At 40.6% G+C, this 24,389-nt stretch overlaps 1 protein-coding gene across 2 annotated transcripts in view; it reads left to right on the top strand.

Annotated features, from left to right (window-relative positions):
- Positions 1–5,359, top strand: part of disc1 (DISC1 scaffold protein) — a 47,691-nt gene extending 42,332 nt beyond the window's left edge. Inside the window, exons 13-14 of one of the 2 annotated variants that reach the window (XM_046071041.1) lie at positions 1,209–1,332; positions 3,352–5,359. In XM_046071041.1, the coding sequence (XP_045926997.1) occupies positions 1,209–1,332; positions 3,352–3,548 (321 nt within the window). In that variant the 3' untranslated portion in view covers positions 3,549–5,359. Of the gene's footprint in view, positions 1–1,208; positions 1,333–3,351 lie in introns of those variants that run through there. The other variant, XR_006828403.1, reaches the window with a different exon arrangement.
- The last annotated feature ends 19,030 nt before the right edge of the window (positions 5,360–24,389 follow it).

The raw sequence follows: 24,389 nt of genomic DNA, 5'->3' as shown, positions 1-24,389 counted from the left end.
TAAAATATAACATCAAAAATAGCTGGCTAACCCAGTGTTTCCCAACCCTCTCCTGGAGGCACACTAGTCCTGCATGTTTTAGGTCTGTCCCTGCTCCCACACAGCTGATTTAACAGCTTTAGCAGTTCATAACGAGATGATCATTTGAATCAGCTGTGTGGGAGCAGGGACAGACCTAAAACATGCAGGACTAGTGTGCCTCCAGGAGAGGGTTGGGAAACACTGGGCTAACCTACTAATAACTGCGAAACTTTGCCTGGGAAAATGTAAACATAGGCTCTTCTGGTATGTGTGGTGCACGCCGTAATTTGTTTTGTGTGATTTTGTGGTGAATCTGACCCGGTTGAAAACCAGTCTACTTGCTGATGGTCTTATTTGCTTATGTAGGTCACATAGAGGCATTAGTATTAAATTGAGACTGCTTCATAACAGTAAAAAACTAAATCATAAAACAAATCTTTGCCACTAAAGTAGGCCTCTGTATCTTAATCATCAATGTCATCAGTCTACAGTACCTACTTTACTGGTAAATAAATAAATAAAATAAATAAATATATAATATCAGATTAAACACAGCAGATGACACAACAGTGTTACAGGTGTTGTTGAACTGGCGTTAACTTTGCAGCACTGTTTATTATAAGCACGAGTGAGTTATGGTTTTGATTATTGTCCTATGAGACACTACAAGACAAGGGTTGTAATAAAATATTTAACTGCATGGATTGTTTTCTGTGTAGTTATGGTGATTAATGAACTGCATATTGAATCACAAGATACTTTATAATAATGTATCATTACACTTGTTTTAGAGGTTCTGTGAAAAATATAACAAAAGTTTGTTGGTTTACCCTTTTAAGTACTGTACTAAAGTATAGCCATGCTGTTAGTCACAAAGAGTGCACCTTCTTCTTAGTTTGTGGCACTAACAAACAGCGTGACCATTTTTTTTTAAATTAAGTTATATTGGAGGTGTTTGTGGTAACACTTGATTACTGATGACTCAAACACTTAACAGCTTTCTTGTTATAACAGTACCAAATTTTCTTTATAGCCTGCTGGGTTGTTTGTTGCTACTGTCAGACAGACTTTTTGTGTTCATTCATTTTCAATATCAGACATAAATTTGAACCACTGCAGCTTCAATTGTCGATCCTCCCTTCCTTTCTTCACCTATCATTTCATCCCTTGTTTCCTTTTTCTGCCAGGACGGGTGCAGCGAGGCTGAGGCTGCAGACCTGACAGAGCGCTGCGAGCTGATCAGTGACAGACTAATGACCTTGGAAGATGAATTGCAGATGGCCATACTGAACCGGGATCCAGCCCTCACCCATATCCTTTCACTGCTCTCTAAATATACATATATCAAATAAACTGTATACTATCTGTGTGTGTGTGTGGTTCTGTCTGTGTCCATCCATCTTAAGGACCTAGTTTCCTCGAGGCCTTACAACTCTCAAAAGTACACATCCAAACTATCCTTAGGCTGACTGATGTTTGCTTTCTGTGACTTTACCTTTCGAGGGAAAAAAAAAAATCAACCTGTCTTATTTGACATTATGGGTCCATTCAGGGAGGGAATTGAAGATAAACTGGGATCAGAGGATTTTTCTTGACAGGCTGGACGTGCCGACTGAAAATGAAATGGTAAAAGTCCAAGCGAGGTTATTAGAGGGTCCTTGATGTGGCCTGCCAGTCACCACGAGCTGAGATTAAAGTCGGCCCGACAGGGCCAGCTCCACGTCAGATAAAGGGAATGTCACTGTAATGACTCTGCTCCCGTCATATCTTAATGTCCATCCTCCTGCTGACCCTCCCTTCCTCTCCTCGCCCCTCCTCCGCCTGCCCACTTCCACTTGCTGGGTCTGGCTCGGAGAAAATTACAATATCCATGAAAATGACTCAAATGAAAGTGTTGAAGCTGATTACAGGTCACAATACATCATTTTCCGCGCTAATTAGAAAGCTGATTGGAAATAGATTGGTGTGTTTTTCTCGTTCCACTTTTCCCCTCCACGCTGTGGGCTTATTAAGACAGATAGAAAAGGCAATATTTCAACACGGGGATGAAGAAAATTTGCCACCTGACCTGCTGTTTTTTTTCTATCAATTTAGTGTTGCACCTCATTTATCTTCTTTGAACACAGGCTGCCAGGAATACTTATCTTACTTACTTAACCTAATCTGATTGAAGATGTCTATTTAGGTTTTGGATCTCTAAAAGCCATGTGTTATACAGTATGTCCTTCACTCTCTCTGTTGAAGTGTGGCCGGACTTTTTTCCCCAACTGATTAGAGATTCACGTCCCCCGCTGTGCTACCAGGGGTCAGTACAGGCTCTCCCACTATTTGCATGATTTCAATGCGGCCTGGCAGTCGGAGAGAGACACAGATTGGCCCGCTTCTCTCCATCTCTCTGTATTTGTGTCCTTGCATGTCATTCATCTCAGCCTTTTGAAGTCCATGCACTCAAGCAAAAGTGCTGTGGACTCCGAGGACGCTGAAGATACATGACAATATTGTTGTTTAGTTACAGAAATTGAACAGAAGCTGAAGTTGGGATGATGCTCCTGTTGCCATAGTGACGGGAAGCTCAAATCTCCAGTCTCTAAGGGTCTTAATTGAGTCCCTGCTCTCAATACAAGGAGGTGCATGGACAACCACAGAGACTGGAACTGGGGAAAAAATAACAGGCGAAATGATGTCAATCTGAGTGGTTAGATTTAAAGGTCTTGAACATAATTCCGAACTCCGTCGTCCCATTTGGACCACGTTGCCTTAGAAGTCTCGTCGAACCTTCTGCAGTATTCATGAAAAGCTCTTTAATGGCTGGTTAATTATGAATGAGGACAATCTGTGTCCATTCAGACAGTAAAACGAGCCATCAGGCCCCATCTGCCATCAAAGCCGTCCCTTTGATTTGCCACTTAAACTGGACACTCACACGATTAATTTGAGTTTCTGCGCAGGTTAAACAATCCCACCCACTGATGACCCTCTATCCCGTTTCATTGATGGTTTATGAATAATTTAGCTGGGCAGTCTGTTTGCTCCCCGCACTGCCACCCAGATTCACAGACAAGATGAGCTCATGAATAGTGAATTGGATTGGGTTAAATTGGGTATGACTTGATGATCTGTCCCGGTAATCCGTTCGATGGCCAAAATTGGAGATTGATGACTTCATCTGGTTATGGCTGTCATCTGCTATCACCATTAACGGTCAAGGGCCACGGGTGTCACATTTTCCCTGATATTTGTGTGCTGGCTTGCTCTTTTGTTTACATGTTAATGTGTGACTCTCCCCGTTTGTGTCTGTAGCATCAGATCCTTCCTTAACTCACACTGCACAGTCATTAGAAAAGGAGGTTCAGGAAGTAAAAGCCACTTTACAAACCATGCTTGCACAGCTGAAAGAGGAGGAAGTGGAGGAAGAGGAAGTGTGTGAGTTACAAGATGATGACCTCATGAAAAATGGGACTGAGGAGGAAGAAGAGGAAGAGGAGGAAGAAGAGGACCAGTACTTCAGTGACAGCTGGGGCATTTGAAATGGATGCTTGTAGTGTTTTATGACCACTCACACACAGACTGGCTCTCTGAGAGCCTGACCTCAGCTTTGCAGTCTGAGTGACCCCATATCCATTTACTGCAAAGCCTCTGTGGTACTGCTGAAAGTTTCTAGCACAAAACCTTAGAAAGTCTGTGTAACATTTTATCCATCTACAAATGGAGGGTCTTGATATAAATGCAAAATATCTAATCAAGTTCCTTAAATCTCGCCAGGTTTAACCAGGAGAGACCAAGACGACATAGGGATTATTTCTTCAATTTAGATGTTTTTGGATAAAGGGTTTTCATGGTGTGTCTTACTAGTGCCGTGCAATTATGTGACTTTTTTTGCACTTTTAAACTCTGTCATTATTTGCTTAATTGAGCTTTTTTTAGCTGCTGAAATGATCAGCCTTAAAATGAGACTGTGTGACTTTTGCAGAACAACCGCAACATGTGGCCACAAAGTTAAAGAATGAATTATGGTAAAATGGTTAAATATAGTAAGAGTCCGTGAACTGGCTCAGTAATGTCAGTCACACAGCAATATCTATAAAGTGTTGGCTAATATTAGCTACCATTAGCCACCGTAAAATAGAGCTGTATCACCGAAACCCCTGAGTGTATTGAATTGAGCAAGGGTTTAGTGCATTTCCCATTTCAATTTTCGCTTTTAAGAGTAAGAATGTTTTATTTCTTCTTTCAAAAGACATAGTCTCACTTATAGGGCCCTTTCACATCTACCTTGTTTTGGGCCGGACTTTCAGACTTCTCTGTTTGATCCAAACCTAAATTACAGGTAGTAATGCCATAACAACAATAGTTGCAACGATATGTCCATTCATTCTTGTTAAGGCCAAAGATTATTGTCAAAGCTACACGCCGAATTGATGAAATGCTCACATCAGACACACGTCCGTTTACAAGCCAATCAGTGTCAAGCAAAGGGAGGACGTCAGGATGCAAAGTAAAGTTCTTTAAGGCTCTTGTATAATCACAATGTAAAATCAAACCAAAACTAACTGAATGTATCACAATATGAACTTTGGTTCGGACCTTGATTAGGACTTTCAGGTGTGAAAGGGCCCTTAAATTTCAGTGACAAAAACAAAATCAACCTGAAACCAAACTAGGAGCTGGATAAAATCAGTAATCGCTCACCACAACCGCCTGTTTGAATTTTGGCCATGGACCAAGTGGACAATCCAAACATGTTTTCCTGCTAACAGTCTAGCACATAAACTAAAATGTATGCTTCTTTGTTAGGTCAGCTTGCCACTTTTGTGTGTTTTCCGTACGATTGGACTTCAGTTACATGTAATTTTGTCCATGATATAACTAATTTGTGGTGCTACAGAATGGGAATTAACTTGAACACTATTATTTTCTTTGTGTGGAAAATGCAATGTTTAGATTTTTCTCCCTCCCTGTCTTAAAACAGAGTATGCTGAGCGAGATGCTCTGTACTTTGCAATACATGTCACAAAAGTCAAATTATGTCTTACGCTTGTAGGAAATATTGAAGGATAAAATATCAGTGGACACGAGATATTTACAACTGCTGTTTGTTTTTTTCTAAAATAATTTTATCTGCCACTGATTATGTGTTGTTTTTATTTTATTTGATGTCAGCTCAGAATATTCTTGTTCATTCCACTGGGTGTCACTTGACGTTTTGCCAGAAACATTTTTGTACTTTCATCAATAATCGGGTTTTTTGATTTACTGTGCAGCTTGATCTTGCTGTATTATATTTCATATTTATTCCTTACAGCATCTCACTAATTACAGTATGTACCATTCAGCCTAATGTTGTGTCCTGCTGTTTTCTTCTTGTATTGACTTACAGCCCCTCTGGTGATTGTCCTTCATATAAAATGTGCGGGCATGCTGCCAGGCAAGTGAGGTCAGTGGTGACATGTAGGAGATATCAATACGAGGTCCTCTAGTGAGGTCTTTAGGGGATACATGGGCTTCTATTGTTATCTCGCCTCTGCAGCGGCGGTGTGGCTAATTGGGAGGCAGCCTCGCAGAGTACATGACTGGGAAAATGGGATGGTGTTACTTTGTCTCCATCTGATTCTGCCCTGTGTTTTCTGGAGCAGGGGGCCGTTGAGGGATTCTCAGAGGTGTATCTGCAGTCCTGGGCTCTGGGCTGTAAACACAGCTGAGTGCTCAGGGTTTTTCCGCTGCAGCACAATGGGCCTTTCTCACATTACAAACAGGTTGCAAACTACTTGTCAGGCCAGAAGTCTCCACATCTATCAGCTTCAGGCAGTGTACAGACAGAGCCTGGCACACACACCTTTCTGCCAAACACCCCCACTTCATAATTGAATCTGTGCTTGCGCCATACTGTGCCCCGCATGGCAGTTCTGCTTATAAAATGGCCACAGAGAAAAACAAGGCAGATATAGTAGCAGAGTGCAATGTTTCCTGAAGCACCATGTGGTGTAAGGCCCTCTCTTTGCAATTTGGTTGTTATTATATATGCCTATATTATTCTCTATTATTCTCTTTCCATACATACATTCAGCTCTGCCTCGTAGTTTCTGTTGCTGATAACAATGGATCCTTGATTTTCAGATGGAGGTAGCCAAAAGCAGACTTCTCATTTCTAGCTGGCACCCGGCGATTTGTTGGCTGAAATGATCTCTGTGGCTAGCACATTTTATCAACTGCAGCTAGCTAGCTAATTAACCTAATGTTAACTTTATGAGTTGATTCAAAACATTGTCTTAATCTTACTTTGTTTCCAGCTGACTTAAAACAAGAAACCCTACTCTTAAATAAGCACTTGATGGCTACATACATGATATTGTGCTACAAGACGGAGGCTATAGCCACATGTCCCGGGCAAAAAGTTAGCATCCTTGCTGTGTAGTAGGAGAACACAACCTTTAACCCCACAAACCAGTGTAGTATGAAATGCCCCTGGACTTAGATTTAACACTAGGTACTAATAGTTAGATATGCTAATGTTTGCAGCTGACATTAGAGAAGACAAACACACTGTTTAATTCCCTTCACTTTTGCTCTTGTATTTGTGTTTTTGAACATGGCCATATAAACCATTTCAAAATGTGGAGAAATCCAAAGCTTGACAGATGTGCCATGCCAAGTTGCTGAGCTATAATTGGACAGTTGCTGTTAGGGGGAGGGTTTTTTGTTCAACATGGAACTTTTCTACATTGAATAAATCAATCCAATACATTTTGTGATAGAGAATTTGCCAGTGAGGTGAGATCAGTTGGTTTGTTTCAAGGACAAATTGATTCATTTTAAGAATGTTAATGTGTCACTTCATTTATACACACACAGGAGTCTTTCTGATTCTGCCTTCACAGTAATGAAGAAAATAAACACAAAAGGAAAGAGAGGTGAAAAAAGACAAATTCATTAAGCAACTGAAAATGACATGCAAATTGAAAGTGATGTTGTTCCAACCCTTGTTGAAACCCAAATGTTTCTCTGGATTTATGAAGAATGTTACATGACTTTCTATGAATGAATTAATGCTTTTAGGAGTGTGTATCAGGGGATTTGGGTCTCAGATCTGTTTATTTGATTCCCTGCCGAGTTGTTATGTTGTTGTCTGACAGGTACATGTACAAACTCTCTGAACCATGGGAGAATCATAGATCGTGTTTCAGATTTTTTCTCTCGCACCACTTCAACCGGCGTCACAGACACCATTAATGAATGCAAATAGGGATGTTTTTGTATTCATGCCTTTCACATCCTCTGAGATTTTTGTATGCTCCTCTGAAACTGACACCTTTTGTTACGTGTGAGAGATGGCATGTCAGTTCTGGTCATTGAGTCAGTGAAGTTAAATCTCCTGAGGTGTTTTTGTACAGCGCAAAACTGGACACTGAACTCACCGCTGTCTGCAAGTGGCCTTGTATTCGACTCTTTCTAAGTGGTTTTAGGAGCTCATTCAAATTCACTCTGCACTTTTCTCAACTGTTGAATAAATTCAACTGAGCAATTAAATGGGGAGGAAATTCCTGTGGAATTAATAAGCATTTTTAATAATCTGATTGCAAAAGTCAAAATCTGCATATTTCTCTGTCAAACCAGTAAATGGAGTATGGCACACATGAAAAACAGAGCAGACTGGGCAGAGACAACAGGAGATAGCCTGCCTTATTCTTCTTCCTGGAGTCTGATCCTGAAGTTGAAAATCACACTTAATTAGAAACACTGTGCCAGTGTGATCTGCAGTTTCCTCAGAAACAGACCTATTTCCACTTATGGCTGTATGGGAAATCACAGGTTTGGAAGAAATGCACTTAGAGACACAAGCACATGTCTGTTTTTAGCTTCATTTTGATACATTTAATTTACATGCTGCCCCTTTCACAAATTACACATAAAAAACAGCGCTTTTGAAGAAGCACGGGAGTTTGAGAGAACGGATGTGGAAGGTGTTTGCGTGGAACACGTGTCTGTGCAAGTACAGAGAGTGAATTAATGATCCTGCAGGAACCCAATCTCCTATATTACTCATTTACATATTTAATGATACAGACTGAATTTGAAATAATTATCCTCCGTGTATCTCTCTGAGCAGTGAGACCCTGAGGAAAAAATAACAGAAAGCCACAAAAGATATTTAAATCTCTGATGATTCAAGCATCTGATATAGGCTATAATATGTCTCAGTAATGAAAGAGTGTGTACTGAGTGAAAGTACTGTGTGAACTACTAGGACTGGAGTGAAGTTGAAGACCATTGAAGAACAGGAATGTTCAATGGCACCACTGTGACAATGAAACGCTCTGGCATCCCCACTCCCATTTTCTCATCTTCCGGTCTTGTCCATGTTTTATCTCCCATTTTCATGCAGCTCTTTCCCATGACAACTCTGACACACAATAAGTGATGTAATTTTGAGTTTCAGTTGTTGAAATAAATAAAGAGATAAGGTTATGTAAGTGAGCAGTTAGCATTAAAAAAATGATAGCAACCTCACTTGAACAGATAAAAATACGGTGGTCCTGAGGTTTTGCTGCATACACTACATATATTGCAGCGTTTTCAGATTGAATGACATGATTCCTTGCAACGTTGTGCAACATTCCGCAACGGGCTTCGAGGTATGTTTTATCCCATTTGGTTGGCGTGTCACAGGTGTTACCCAATCAGCTGCAACAACTTTGTAAACACAACTGTGTTAAAAAGGCAGGGAAATGCAAAACAACAGGGTGTTCGAGGCACCACCGTTTCCAATGGTTCCAACATTTTGCTACGTTTTGTCGCCGCTGAACACACCCCTGTTCTCTGTATTAGGTCTTGTTTTTTCTTTTATTCTTTCGTTCTGTTTGCTGTTTTACTTCATTTGCCTCTCCTCTCATTTCTGATCACTAAACATCCTGCCCTGCCCGTGTTTTCCTGCTTGTTTGATGGTCTGCTCCGCTCTAATGAGTTTCACCTGTCTCTCATTATCCTGACCTCTCTCTCTTGTATATTTAAGTTAGCGTTTTCATTTGGTCTGTCCTCTTAACCGCAGACCACATAAGCCAGTTCACCTTTTGTTTAATTATTAAGAAACACCAAAAACTGAATCGACTCAGCCTGGTGCCATTTTGGTCAGAATTCCTGGTTTTCCTGTGTCTGTGCTTGGCTTAACATGATACACTGCTGTTGTGTTTTAAGATTTGCCGTTGAGCTTTGCACTTAACGGCCACAATACAAAAAGAACCATAAGGATCTCTATGTATACATAGGTGCCACGGCCATTGAGCTGCCATTGAGGACACTAAGTTCAGGATGCTTTAGTTATATTTCACAATAAAACTAAAACTTTGTGAGAGTGGATGCAGGCTGCACGTGTACTTACAGAACTATTAACACCCAGGTTACTTCTATTTTGTGTTTTTGCTGAATAGGAGGCTACTGCCGTGCAAGCGTTGTGTTTCCATTCTTCCCTTCACTTTGATAAAGAGTGCTGATCGTTTTGAGCAGAGGTTTTGTAGTGGAGGTGGCTTAGATACTGTGATGCCGCAAAGGAGATTATTATAGAGTCTCTCTTCAAGTTCCTTAATGTTGTTCTCCCTATCAGCAATCTCACCTTCAACAAAAAATACAAGCAGCCCGAGCTGATCACTGCTGTAGCCTCGACATGTTTACATTTTTAGCCCGTATCTAAAATCCTGGCTCCTGCATACAGCCTAGCTTCAACATGTGGTGTTTACAAATCTTTTCTTAGATCAAACATGCAAAAATGTCTCTATTATTTAATGACAACACACTTTAAATCATACTGAACATGAATTTGATTAGAAGACAAATATGTTTGGATAATGTCTCATACTTTGTATTTAATCCCAGTTAGAAGTATAAAAAGTGCTCATGTCAGACTGCTCTGAAATGGTTTTCTCAAAAGGCAATCGCTTTAAAAGCTTAAGCTTGCTTCTCTGCCCAGAAACCATCAGAGTAATAAGATCAAAGCCAAGAGGAACTCAGTGTGACACACCATCAAATCTCTTTAAGAAGATTTACAGTATCCTCGTTGCTTTGTGAAACATCACTGTCAAACCTTAAACAACAATTATGACAGTGTTTTTTTGGGGGGGGTTGTTTTGTTTAGAGCAAAGAGATGTTTTGTGCTGCTATCTTAAGCGTGCTATCAAGAGGAATGGGATACCCCTTTTTTTGGCAAGCAGTGAAACCAGCAATGGAAGCATCAGAGACTTGATTATTACTTATATGTCCAAGCAGGAAAAACATATTGTTAGTAATTCCTCCAGGGAGAGCTCCTTCATTTAGATCTATGGTAGAGCACTTCCTCCAAGAAGCCCAGACGCTGGTTCACCTTGTAACATCCCTGGGGGACATGGCTGTCACTGGAAAGCTAAAATATCATGCCAGCTCTGCCATCCTTCCCACTTAGTCTCAAAAACAGGCAGGTACCACACCAGGGGGAGACAGGATCGATAGATCTGATGGATGGAGCTGGCTGCCTTTAGGATAGGGGCAGGGGGACGGAGAGAAGGGGAGAGAAGTAATGAGAGCTCCTGTGAGCGATGGGAAGGGTTTTGCCATGGGAGGCTGGGCGTGTGGCCCTCTTTCCTTTCACTTGTGCTGCCATTCTGGCCTAATGAGACTTAAAGGAGCTCCTGTCCTGGGAAGGGAGGTGCTGATGTGAGATGCTGCTTCTCAGCAGCTGTCAGTCTGTCTAGACTAGCTTGCACCCACAGAGAACGATGAACACAAGATATGACATGCCAACACAGCATGTGAAGCTCACTTTTTCGGTGTGGTTCTACTGCTGGAACTTTATCTTTCGTAGCTACATAATTGTAGCCACTTGGCTTTAAGCTGCAATAATCAATATTTTAACAATGGACTCTTCTGGTTGCAAAAAGAAGTCCGGCTCCATTAGAAATAATGGTAAAGTGACCCTACTTCTCAGCTGATTTATTACCACAGTAAGCATTTTCCTAATGATATTATGGTCTCAATCACTAGTTTCATATCTTCTTCAATTCAATATGATGTTCATTTAGTAAATTATGGTCCCATTTAGAGGAAAATAGACCATAAAGCAGAGTATGCTTCTATGATTGACAAGTCATTACCATGGCGACCTGTCAATCAGGCTAGAGTGACTCGTACCCACGGTACTGTGTAAATTTACCCAGCGCTGTTGAAAAAGCTTATTAGGAGTTGGCTGTTCTTTCTCTGGTGCGTACATTTAGTTTTAAGACTGCTGTTTGCTAGACAAAATTGGCCCTGTTAAAATGACAGTTAACGTGAATTACAGATGCCCTAGCTAAGCAAGCTAGCTAGCTCCATACATGGCTGTTAGCTCCACCGTCTTGTCCAAATATGGTCACATCATGTGCGGTGCCGCTGGCTGCAAAAAATCAACATGGCGGCAGCCTATCGGCCAAACTCGAGGCTTCAAAACGGCAGTCCACAAACCAGCGGGTGACATCACGATGACTACATCCACTTCACATATACAGTCTATGCTTAAGTCCCATTACTTAACATAGCTACTTATTTGAACCCAAACCATAATCTTTTTGTAAACCACTAAACCAAAAGTTATTTTGTTGCCTAAACTTGACCGTTTCACAACATTAAGCATGTGTTAAGAATGTCTTACACAGACGCTATAGGGTAGGCTATCTTGTGTGTCTGTACAAGCCTAAACTGAGGACTTTCACCCAGAAGACTGGAGTTTGTGTCCCATGTGAAACCTACTTTCAGCTGTCATTTCAGTGTGAATCGTCACAATCCTCCTCCACCTCATTCACCTCGAGTTCATGACTTGCAGTGCCCAGGTCTGAGCTCACTGGAAGCCCACTCTTCTTGACATCCATCCAGATCTCAGCCATTATCTTTATCTCATCACCACCACCACCACCACCACAACCGGTGTCCAGACTCCATCCTATAGTACTACTTACTGCTTCACTACCCCCTTAAAAATATGGTGAAAATGAATGGGTCTAATCGCCAAAGACTATTCATATTAATATACTAATTTATAATACATAACAGCTTACTGAGTTGACCTGTGGTTGACGTCTGATTGTGTTGCCTATCCAGCTGAAAGGGGCCATGCTGATCTGACACTAGATATTTAAAATCTATGTATAGTAACAACCCACTTTGTGTGAATTTAAGTATTCAGTTAAAGTGTTACCAACCACAGTCACACACACACTTAGAAAATTCACTATATTTTACAAGAGCCCAATACACTATTTATAGCAATTTTGCCTTGAGATGTGCAACTTTAAAAATATGTACCAAGAGCAGCTATATGGGCCCTCTTAAACTTTCCCATCCTTTTCAGCACCAACACCAGCAAATAGATGATGTAGAGCAGCCTAAGGATATTAGTGCCATTTGGAATTTAAAATAGAAGCAGGGTGAAAAAGAGAAGAAGAAATTGAGAATGACAGAGAAAACAGATAGCAATGTGAGTATTCCTGCGGGGGAGGATGTATATCCATAAAAGATGAAGGCTGTAACGCACTTCTGAGAACAAATGGCAACAACACAAAGTAGTTCTGAAATGTTATGCTGTTTCACAGGAACTCTTGTCCCTTGCTGTATTATTAACAATATTGTGCAGCTACAAATGTTTGGAATTGCAGCTGCCTACATCTGCATGACAATCACCCGGCATGAATAATCTAAATGAAATAGAAGTGGTAAACCTAGATAAGCAGACTTACAGCTACAGGAGACAAGATACATTTAAATGAAAACATCAATATTCATCACAGAGCTTGAGAGTGGATGAAAGCCACATAGCAGTCAAGTTTTAAAAAAACGTGTGTGTGTGTGTTGAGGGATTGTTCTGGACAGTGGGTTACTTAAACTGATTTAAGATTTGTCTGATGTTTGGAAATGTGCGCTGGCTGACACAAGGATATTATATATATTTAGAGAATATCCTGTTTTTGGTTGACAAGGCAATCTCAAACACTGAATTCAGTTTGGAGCTAGTTTGGTCGTTTTTTGGGATACAAAAAGGACCCGTGCATCTCAATTTGTGTGTCTCATAAAATCAATCATCAATCAAATAATTGAAATTTTTTTGGTCCTGCTATTCATATGTTAGTGTGCTCCAATGGCTTTCACAAATAGCTGCACTGAAATGCAAGAATGACTGATCTGTTATAACGGTGACAGGTGAAAGCCCCCCCAGTCAACAGAGGGAATTAAAGACGTGCCTACTCTATATTAATCTTAATCTCAAATCATCTTAGTCTGAATTAACTCCAGTTTAACCTTATGGCCACATAATATCATAAGATGGTTCCATTTACAAATTAATCCGGGTGTTGTGGATATTTAGTTGTATCATTGAGGCTTTTATCACCTACCTGTTTATATTTTTTAAGGTTTGATCTGGACATATAAAGGCAATCAAGTATCAAATATAACATTCATGAGAGACATTTAACAGAATTTAAATATACATCAAAAGAAGGACAAAAAAAAAGTAAAGAAAATGAACGCCATTTCAAGTTTGACCTTTTTCTAAAAGCGAAGATACATTCATGACAAAATCAGTATCAGCTTTATGGCCACAGTACATGCACACATACAAGAAATTTGACTTCCTAGAAATAGACAAGCAGCTAGAAACAACAACAACAACAACAAAGGTGAACAAAGTTGGTAAAAATAAATTATTAATTACAATTATAAAAACTATTATGTACATACAAGTCGGTGAAGAAATAGGTGTATAAAGATAGGATACAGATAGCATGTGCCTGTGATAGCATATGACACTCCTTCAACATTAAATAACTGGAATAACATCTGGAGAGCTCTTCTCCAAAACCTTACAATTAGGATGGACAGTTGATCCTGAATTTGTGTTTAGTGTTTAGTGTTTAGTTCTGTTTTGACATATTGCTTCACTCAGTTTGATCTCCCAACAAGCCTGCAGGGTGTCCAATAAAACCTTCAATTTTTTACTGAAAAATAAGCATCCCTCTGGCTTCTTGTACATTTTCCTTATCTCTAATCATGTTATGAAGGCTATTAAATATGTTTCCTGTTTTTTTATTATTAATTATTAATAATTAAGTAATTAAAGGGGCATTATGTAGTTTTCAGCGGCCACTAGTGGTGCGGTTCTAAGATTGCAACCAGGCGTGTGTTCGTACGCATGCTCGCTCGAACTCATGAGCGAGCACAATCCGAAACACAACCAGTTTCACAGTGAAATACCACAATAAACGTGCAGCATGCAGGCTGTGGCTTTTCTCCAGACATATTTAGGCTCTGTTAATTCAACATTTCTGTCTCAACACCGCCGCCGCGGTTATCTGACAGGGAGAACAGACAAAGCTGGAAACTCAGGTAAACTCCCACTGCAACGTTACAGTAATAGTTTTATCAACTGTAGGTTGAACTAATCCATGCTCGTTACATGATCACGTTACATTTACTGCATTTAGCCGACGTGCTACATCGTTAGCTCGCCTGCTGCTTTTCAGTAACTATCTTTACTATCTGTGAATCTGTCTCCGGAGGCTCAGCAATGTCAGCACAGCTACATGTATTGGATGATAATAAAATGGTTAGTGAGCTGGAATGGATATTATAATGAGACTTTGTCACACTTTATAACAGTTAGACCGCAGTTAGTAACTTTACTGTAACTAGTGATAGTGGATGGCTCTTCCTCTGTGTTGTTGTGACAGTTTTGTTGCAGTGTTTTGTTATGTGGGTCACGTTAGTTACAGCGACTGAGAGGTGGAGAAGCTGTGTATCTGAGTATTGGTAAAACCACAATCTAAATTGAACGTTACGAAGGAAACAGCGGCAGGTCCGAGCTACTGTGGCGTTAGCTGGCTGCATCACTGCAGGCTAACGTTAGTAAACAAATCGCTCCACATTTTCTTTTTGCCAGTACATCCTCTCTGCAGGCTAAATCAATAGTGGTACACAGGATAGTAATATGGGTCGCGTTAGTTAGTGAAGTAATGTGGAAAGCGATATAACCGGATATAAACCGGATAACATTAGCAACTGCTCGACGTTAGCCGGCGAGCTAATGTGACTTTCTGTGTTTCTCCAGCTTTACTAATGCTCACTTTGTTTTTACTCGACATCATCTGAATCTGATTGGTCTGATGGGTTTCAGCACATAAAACTTTATTGTTGTTGTGTATCCTTACGTGGAGCCTGTGTTTTGCTGTGAGCCGGTTGTTTTATGGTGTTAGTGGACTGCATGTCGTGAGCTGCCGTGTTGCTGTAGTACAAGAGAGGCTCGAGAGCGCGCACAGAGCTGAATCCGACCCGGAGACCTCACATTAAAAGCAGAATAGTGGCTGATGCAAGCAACGGAGAAAAGAGGCGTGTGCTTCATTTCTTAGTGAGTTTTGAGCCCACTGACAATAAAGCAATGAAATTTGATTTATTAATAAGTAATTTCATTGAAAAACTTACATATAGCCCCTTTAAAGATTCTGTGTTTAATATTCAGGAAGTGACCCACAAAAACTTGGTTCTTTGTTTGTTTGATTGTATCATAGTTAAAATTAAATGGGACTCTAAAGAACACATAAACTGCTTTGCATCACTGCATGCATATAGGATACTGTCAAAAACAATTTAACACGTTTGGGGCCAAATGCCTGCAAAACTACATTCCCATGAGCTTCAACAATCTACTAGTTGGCAAATGTTAGCATGCTTACACACTAAAATAAGATGGAGCAAACATTGCTGCTAATTATCAGCATGTCAAAGTGGGCATGTTAGCATACTAGTCTTATTAAATGTGTGCCACAAAATAAAAACAAAAGATGTGAATCACAATGACAATCGACTAGACTAAAAAACAGAATAATAATATGTATCTATATGAAAAGGTTAACAAAACTAAATTGGATTTTTATTAAAGGTGACTGTCAGGTATGTCTTCCCTTTGGTCAATATCATTCATTTGGCTGTGACCATCATTCAGTCACTTATTAAACAAGAGAATTGGTTACATTAGATGGCATGCTTTCCTAGTGTACCAGGACTACACTCATGCTTTGTTTTAACACTTCAAATAGCCAATAAACGTTTTTCTGTTCATTAAGAATAGCAGAGCAGAAGTAACTGGGTTAGGATTATCTTTTTTAGAGAATCTCAAAACACAAATATGTATCTCTCAGTTTATTGTTTAAAAAAAACAATTGATTCATAAATACAACTATTAAGGCTTTGAAGAAATGTTCAAGTCAGACAACAAAGTCTCTTTAAAAGGACCTCAGTTTAACTCCCTCCCCAAATATCTGCAGCAACATGAAAAAATACAAACTGCATTTTGTCCTCATGCCGTACTGACCTTGTCCAGTTTGGAACATCATATAACATTATGAATTAAGACCATTGCAGTTTCAAGGTCAAGACAAGCAACCATGCAGTGGCACTACGAATGTAGGTCTTTGAGGTGTATTAATCTACAGCTGGCAGATTAATAATATACAACTGGCAGAGGGACAGAGGAGTGAGCTGCCATATCCTTCTCTGCAGCCAGTCCACTACAGAGCCATGGGGTCACTTTGTTGCGTCTCCCCAGGAGGTTTCCAAAAGCAGCGATTCCTCCCGCAGTGTTGCAAGTGAACTTGAGGAGCCCTTTGTAAACACCCAGGGGAATGTGTCTGTGTGTGACCCCGGGGTCAAGGACACAGTGGGAACGGCTACATCTGAACGCTGCCTCTGTCTGAAAATTGGGGATATTATTATTTCTCATTTCTCTTCTCTTTGTTAGTTGTTTCTAAATCATTTGCTTGTATGTCTTCCACTGGGCTTCATTTATTACAATGTGAGAAGGAGAAAGGCATTTTTTAATTGAAAAAGTGTAAAAACTATTTCACGAGAGCACAGACACATGCACACGGTTCATTACTGAGGCAGAATCTAATTAATTCTGTATCCAAAAGAAGTTGTATCTGATAAGGGAATTATCAGCAATGGGGAAAATGGTCAAATTGCAGCTTCTGTGTTGTTTTTTCCTCATTTATTCTCATAGCATGTGCACAAATTCAGTGTATAAATCAATTGAACCCTACAGTATTCATGTTCTGTCAGCCCCTGTGAACATCTTGTTATTGGTGATAAGGGAAATCCAGGAAAAGAGCATGAGCAGTCGCCTTGGGAGTCTTAGCTATGCTGCCTTCCCTTTGTTTTTGTTGCCATGGCACAGGCTCATCCATTCCTCACATTTCTGCTTGGCATTTCAGTCCAGATAGTGTTACTATTACTCACTCTGTAAGGACCCCCCCCCCGCCCCCCCAGTACAACAGAGAGCCCCATCAGCACCATCGTGCCATCTGTGGGCACAAGACTCCGAGCAAACCCACTGGGTTTATCTGTCAGCAAGCAGACTGCGGGACAGGTGAGGTGGCGAGGTGAAAAATAACCTTCTGGCTAGTTGCTCTGAGCCAGTAACAGAGGCACCTCCATGAGTAAAGAGAGTGAATTGAAAAAGAGAGGTGCATCATTCTTCTTCTTTTTGATGGGTGCTCTCATTTCAACGGCCTGCTGCTCGTGTGTGTAATGTTTTTGACAAAACAATCAGGGAAGCCATAATAGCTCATTGTGCGAAGGCTCCCTGTCTGGGTCAACAATACAACTCTGTGATCTCTGATATTGATGGCGTGCATACTGAGGAAATGAGACAGTACATCTTTCAGTTCTATCTATTTTTTTCCTTTCTATTCATGCATAAATGCAGTAATGAGATTTGGGGTTTGGCAGCACCTGTAAGGTAAAATTTGATGAGAAAATGGGTTGATGCTAAAAAGATGTCCCGTTACTGCCATCCACAGCCGTGGCAGCTTTGCCAAAAATAGTCTTGTCGTCTCCTTCCATCCATCAGTGATGTGGTTGACTGCCTCGCTATAAGCAATTACCGCTCCAATTGGGCTTAATGACACTGAGAGGGAGGCAGAGCTGCAGCTCAGGGAGCAGATATGTGCTATTTATAAATCTTTTGAAAAGACACCTGACGCTACTCCATCAAAGCTGTAGGGCTCCAGCGAGAGTACCTTTATCCTGTTTGCCAGCCAGTGATTGGCTCAGGTGTCTCTCTGCCACACCATGACCTACTTCTGTAGCTGGTGGACCTGCATGGAGTCAACCAACAGGAGGACGCCTATCATCGTCATCATTTTTATCTGCAGCATCATTCCTGAGTCATACTGACGACACACCTCAGAGATAAGCATTCACCTGCTGTTCCTCTGAGATTTATCAGGTTTTCCCCAGTATTCCATCCAATGTTGAGTCCTGCTTGAACTGCATTCAGCTGATTATTCATCCCATTAAAGATATTCCCTGTATTGGGATGGATGTGTCATCCATCTTTTTCCGTCACGGCTCACTCCAGCATGGTGGCACATGACAGCTTCAGCATGAGTATCCACAGACTGATTGATTGGCACTTCCACTCAGGGATAATGGAAATGAATGACAGCACGCACAGAACGTCTCTCAGTCTACATTAGCTGCTACCAGTGATGGTTTTGCCAAAAGCACACCTCTACTTCCTCTCCATGCACACGTCCCAAGGAATACATTTTTTGGCAGCTACACTAATTTAAACATGACCACACTTGCACTTGGATTTTTTTGAATACACTTTGTGGAGGTTGTTGTGATGAATCAGCCAGATGGGGGTCTAAACAATGTGCTTATTATGTTGTGGGTTTGACTCCTTCTCATCCCACTTTCTTCTTTCATGGCATTGGATTGCATTCAGTAATGTTGAAACTGTACGGTTTTATTTGTATGTAATATTAAATTAAAGCTGCTATAATAACAATCGATGGAATTACTATGTACTGTATATGTGAAAGGGGTCTCTCATAGTGAACCCACAGAGAACAATTACCTGACCCTGCAGTTCCCCTGACAGATCTTTTCAGCTCTGTCACAGTCTGTTCAAGCGTGGACACAGGAACACAAAGTATTTGGGCCCAAACTCTGGCAACAATCAGAACAGGTTCAGGTTTAAAAATAAATCAAAAGGTGAGGGTTACAACAGGGTGAGGCAGGTAAAGGTCCAGACAAGAGGAGTTGTCCACATCGGCAAACACATTCAAAACAGGCAAAAAACAAAATCCAACAACTATGGCAGAAAAGTCTAAAAACACAGGAGAACACTGGAAAGGGTTGGAGCAAAATAGCAACAGACAAAATGGCAACAGACACATAAACACACAAGTGAGGGGGGGGGGGGATAACTAGACACAGGTTAAACTAATTAGAGCACGGCAGATAATCAGACAGGCAGCAAAACACACAAAGGCAGGAAGTAAAGTAACGGAGGACACGAGGAACGATTCTTTCAAAATAAAACCAGCAATAGCAAAACTAAAACCAAAACTCATTGTTTTGGTTTTACAGGCCGCAACTTTAATGTTGTTTTGTGTCACTCTCATCACTCTCACCAGCCTCATTTCCAGCAGCAGTGGTCAAGTGTTATCAACAAAAAAAGCTCAGATAAACCCACTGTAAGGAAAGTGACTATTACTGGAGTTATAGTTATCAGGTGACCAGAAACACTACTCAAAAAGAATGCAAATTTTACTCTCTTGTATGCTAACTTGTTCGCCATAAAAAGTGATAATGTGTCCGTTTTGTGTTTACAGTTTGATTCTGCTGCCAGCAGTTAATGCAGGTCTAAATGGTAAACTGTATAAATGCGCGATATTATTCTGTAATGATGCTATTTTATACAGCACAACCAGGACTGAAAAAATCTGGCCATTACAAGAGCAGATGTACATTTTCGTAACACTTAATTTTATGTGACTTTTGTACTTGAATAATCACATCTAGTCAATGGCCAGCCATGACCTACAGTGTTCATGGAAACAAGAAAAATATCTAATAATGCAGCAAGAATGAATACTGTATAAAAAATCTTGTACATCTTGTTGTTGTACATTTTACAGCCATTTCCCTGACGCCTGGAGTAATTTACCTCTCTCCAGTTTAGAAAGGCTAAGCCTGTGATCCTTTAAATATCTGTAATTAGCTTGCAAATAGAATACGTGACCAAATACCTACAAGAAAGGGCTGCATCATCTATCATCACATGGTAACGATTCAACAAATTAAACTGTCTCACTTTGAATACAATAAGACTGATGTTCTTTGCACATCATTATCAAGCATTATACTATTGAGAAATACTGATTGTTGCCTGACCATTAAAACCACAACAGACCGCAGATTGCAGATTTTCCAATATGCTCAGAGGACTGTTGCTTGTCTTTCACACTTCCAGTTCACACACTCCAAATCTCTCTGCCAATTACACATTGCATTTCACCCACACACTTTATCTGGACTCAACTGCCATCCAGCCACACCGCTATGCTAATATAAGTCCTGTGTATTTCATCTAAATCCAGTCACATTTAAAAGAGGGGCATGAGACACATGAGTAGGACGACACTCTGGCATTTGGCTAGAAAGATGAGTGCAGCTCTGGAAGGCTTCTTACTGGTAAGTTTAGCTGGCTGCGGCCCCAGCCATCAGGAGAACACCAGCCGTATCTGATTGGTCATAAAGACATTGAATCGAGGGAATAGGAAGTAAAACAACTGTTTACAAATGTCAGGCTGGTCCTGCCACACTTGTAAAAGATAACATTAGAGAGCTCAAAGAACACCCACCTCCCACAACTGGAAGATAATGGAAGGTGACTTTTACAAATGTGAAGAGGTGGCCTTTTCAGAAGGCATTTCATCAAGTGTGGCCATGGCTGCGCTGATTGCCCAAGCCACTAGTGCATGCCAGATGTATTTCTTTCTGTCTGGAGGCCAAATGGTACTGCCAGTAATCAATCCATATATACATCAGAGTGGTATTTATTACATGATAATTCTATCCCTCTGCCAAAAGGAATGCTTGCATTTGATACAGGCATTAAATTATCTATCTCACTGTAGCGCATTTTTACTGAAAACATATAATAAAATCCTCATTTTTAAATTCATCGGTAGACTTGCATGTGGAGTTGATTTGAGCAATATCACAAACATGACCATGTCATACATTTACCAAATGTTGACAGCTATTATTGATATTTTCAAACTATATTTTTTCCACACAGCCTTTTTTGACTAGCGACCATAACTATTACTACTGTAGCTAATTGTCTACCTAGCGAATTAGCGTGGAACCTCTCAGTTCATTTTCGATTGCCAAAATGCCTCAGGACACAATTGGGTAGACCATCCAATCAGAGCTGTATCTGGCAAATGTAAATCCAATATTCACCATAATGTTTAGCTCTGTTTTTGCCCTCCACCAACTCCTCAGGGTAATATCTGACTCTTTAACTGCTAAACATTCACCAGCTAGTCGCTAACTTTGTCTGTCTACGCCGGTTTGGTTGTGGACAGGTAGAGTAGCGTCTGATATGTTACTTACTCATTCCATCATAATTATTTACAATTTTGGACACCGTATCAAACATCACATAATAAATGGTGTTGGGACAATTTTATGTGATCTAAAAGTATGTTACCTCCAACATGGCCAATCCTCCATCTGAGTTTATTCTTGGCTCCTGCTCTGTTGCAGACTCTGAGAATAACAGCCACTAATGCACTAACCCCTCAATCTGTGTTTCTGTAAACCATTGAGAGAGTGAGGCTGATGCCCCCGGACAGAGCACTGGATGGAACAAACCTCCATACAACTCAGAAAAAAGCGTTTTCTTTCAGTGGGGGAACATGACTACACAAAAGCGCGCTCACTTTTTTTTTTGTAGCTGAGTGAATCATTTTCGATTTCCACTGGGAATTGGCCATTCTGGTGAGCGTGCAGTGTGGAGTTCACTGAATCAAGATGAAATTAGTTTGAACATAAATAGGGAGTAAAATACCAGGTGGTAAAAACTGCTTTAATTGGTGAAAAGGCAGTTAATTTGATTGACATGAATGCTTAGTATGTTTTTTTCCATCTCCTCTCATTGGGCTGGTGGATTAGTCCTGAGGCAGGAACTGCTCTTGTGACCTGTTACTGCAGAACATCAATGTGCCACTGGTGGCAATGGCAACACTTATGTATTGTTGCTTGACACTCTCCCTGGGGCGGGTAGGTATGAAAAAAGCAGCCTACATGATATATAGGCCATCCTGGTTCTGTTGACAACCCTGGATGTTTGTCCCATAATACAGTATATTCTGTATCTATGTTTGGTCCCGTAAGGTAGTGTGTCTAGCTTTTATTACTGTATATTCTTTAGAGTGAACTGCACTGTGTGAATTTATGGCTGCCATGTGCCAAATTATATTTGTCAATTCCCCTCTGTATTGTTTTTGTTTTATCTTTAATTGTACAGACAATGGCTAAATAAGTACCCATACTTACCGCTTATATTCTGAATTTTAACAACTAAAGCACAGAATAATCCATACTCACACTAACCGTAACTAACAGACATTTTGACATTAAAAGAAAACAGTAAGTGAAAGTGACAGACAGCTCAAATGAACCAGCAAATGTCATGTCTTTTCCAGACAGGAAGAAGATTCCAGCAGATGGTCTCTCTTTATGTTCAGCATGTGCACAGTCACCATGACTTCCTTTTTGCTCAGCGGTTTTCATCCAGAACAAAATTGGCCCGATTCGAACATCGGGAAGCAAATGTACGGCATTCACATTCATCAGTGACAATGCTGGTTTGGAGGCAAGGTCAGATCAGCGGCAATATATCACAAAGTCTGTTTTCTTCACAGTTCAAAACCTGGGAGCTTTTTGCAATAAGAAACATGTTAGGCAGTTTCCTCGGCATAATTACACCAATTGGTACTTGAATGTTGCACGTGGCAAAAAGGATTTTCTTGAACATACAGCACATTTTGAACTTGTTGGTTTGGAATAGTAACACTTGCCTGGATAATAATCCAACCTGAACCTCACCTTATTGCACCCACAAATACTACAAGTACTGTGTAAGTAATTTTAGTGGCCCATTGTGTGAGGGACAAAAGGTTGGAGTATGCTTGAAATGAACTTGCTTGTACAAAGTGTCGTTCAACCACATTTAAAGGGCTGCATATAGTCTAAAAATAGACGCAGACAGTGGCCGTGCACCTGTTCCAAATGGCCAAACTCGAAAGTGGGGTAAAAAGCCTGCCATCATAGAGCTGATCGACACATGATAATTGTTTGAATGGAATATCCATGCACACTTTTGTAGGATGTTGTTTTTGTAGGGATTTATAATAGAGTATCTTTATGGTGCCAGTATGTTCACACCAGCAGTGGGGCTAAAATATAGTTGTGTCAATGGCTGTACTATTTATTCACAGTGTGTGCATACAAGTATCATTAAGCTACAAGATGCCCATGGCTCAGTTCTTTAGGAAAGTGAAGAAAAGTGGTGACGGAGAGAACCTGAAAGGAAGCAGGTGCAGGTGAAGAAAACGGAACAAAAAGTGCTCTAGTGCAATTAAAAGAAAAATTGCTGACAGAGTTTATTTTGTTGCATCGTGCCCTGTCAGGGTTTTTCTTGCCACAGTAGGTGTCTGGTCTTCTTGGGGGGTTTGGGGGCAGCCTTGTTTCCGGCTGAGGGGTGGCGATGGAGGAAAGCAGATGGAGGATTATAGCTGGCCTAATTGCCTCTGCCCTGCTAACACACCCCCATCTGCTAAAAGGGGATTCTTGAGGCTTTATCCTCCTCAGCAGAAGCTGGCGCTCTCCAGTGCTGCCATTGTCTAGATATGACTGATGTGTACATCTCTGGCCTTCACCTTTTACAGATCCAACCAGTATCTCTTCAATCCAAACCACAGATTTAATTGCTCTGACAGAATAATTAATTGTGATATCATATTGTAGCACATGACAAACAAATTCAATAAAAATCTTTTAATATTTATTTATTAATTCTGCTGCCGTGCCACAAGACACATTATTAAAGGGAGACTGAGATACAGAAGTTTTGGGTGTTGCATTTTTTTGATGAGGAAATATCTTCTCCTTGTATTTACAGACTAGTTTAGCCAGCCTAGATTGCTGGGCTGAAACATTCAGAGTGGCAGCAGATCCCCTCTGCTGTAACTGTCAGAACACATCAACATATTAACTCACTGTTGCTGACAGCATTCACGGCTTCAACTGCAGAGAGGTGTCAATGAGACTGCATCTTGCTTCACATTCCTGTACTTTTTGCGTTCCTGAAGAAATAGTTCAGACATTTTGTGAAATACACACACACAAAAAATGATACCACTCTTATGTCTGTAGGATACATAAGCTACAGCTAGTTAGCTTTGCTTAGCATAAAGACTGGAAACAGGGGGAAACATCTAGCCTGGCTCTGTGCAAACGTA

This window comes from Micropterus dolomieu, linkage group LG15 (assembly GCF_021292245.1).
Source record: "Micropterus dolomieu isolate WLL.071019.BEF.003 ecotype Adirondacks linkage group LG15, ASM2129224v1, whole genome shotgun sequence".
Lineage (NCBI taxonomy): Eukaryota > Metazoa > Chordata > Actinopteri > Centrarchiformes > Centrarchidae > Micropterus > Micropterus dolomieu.
This window is presented reverse-complemented; position numbering and strand designations above follow the sequence as displayed.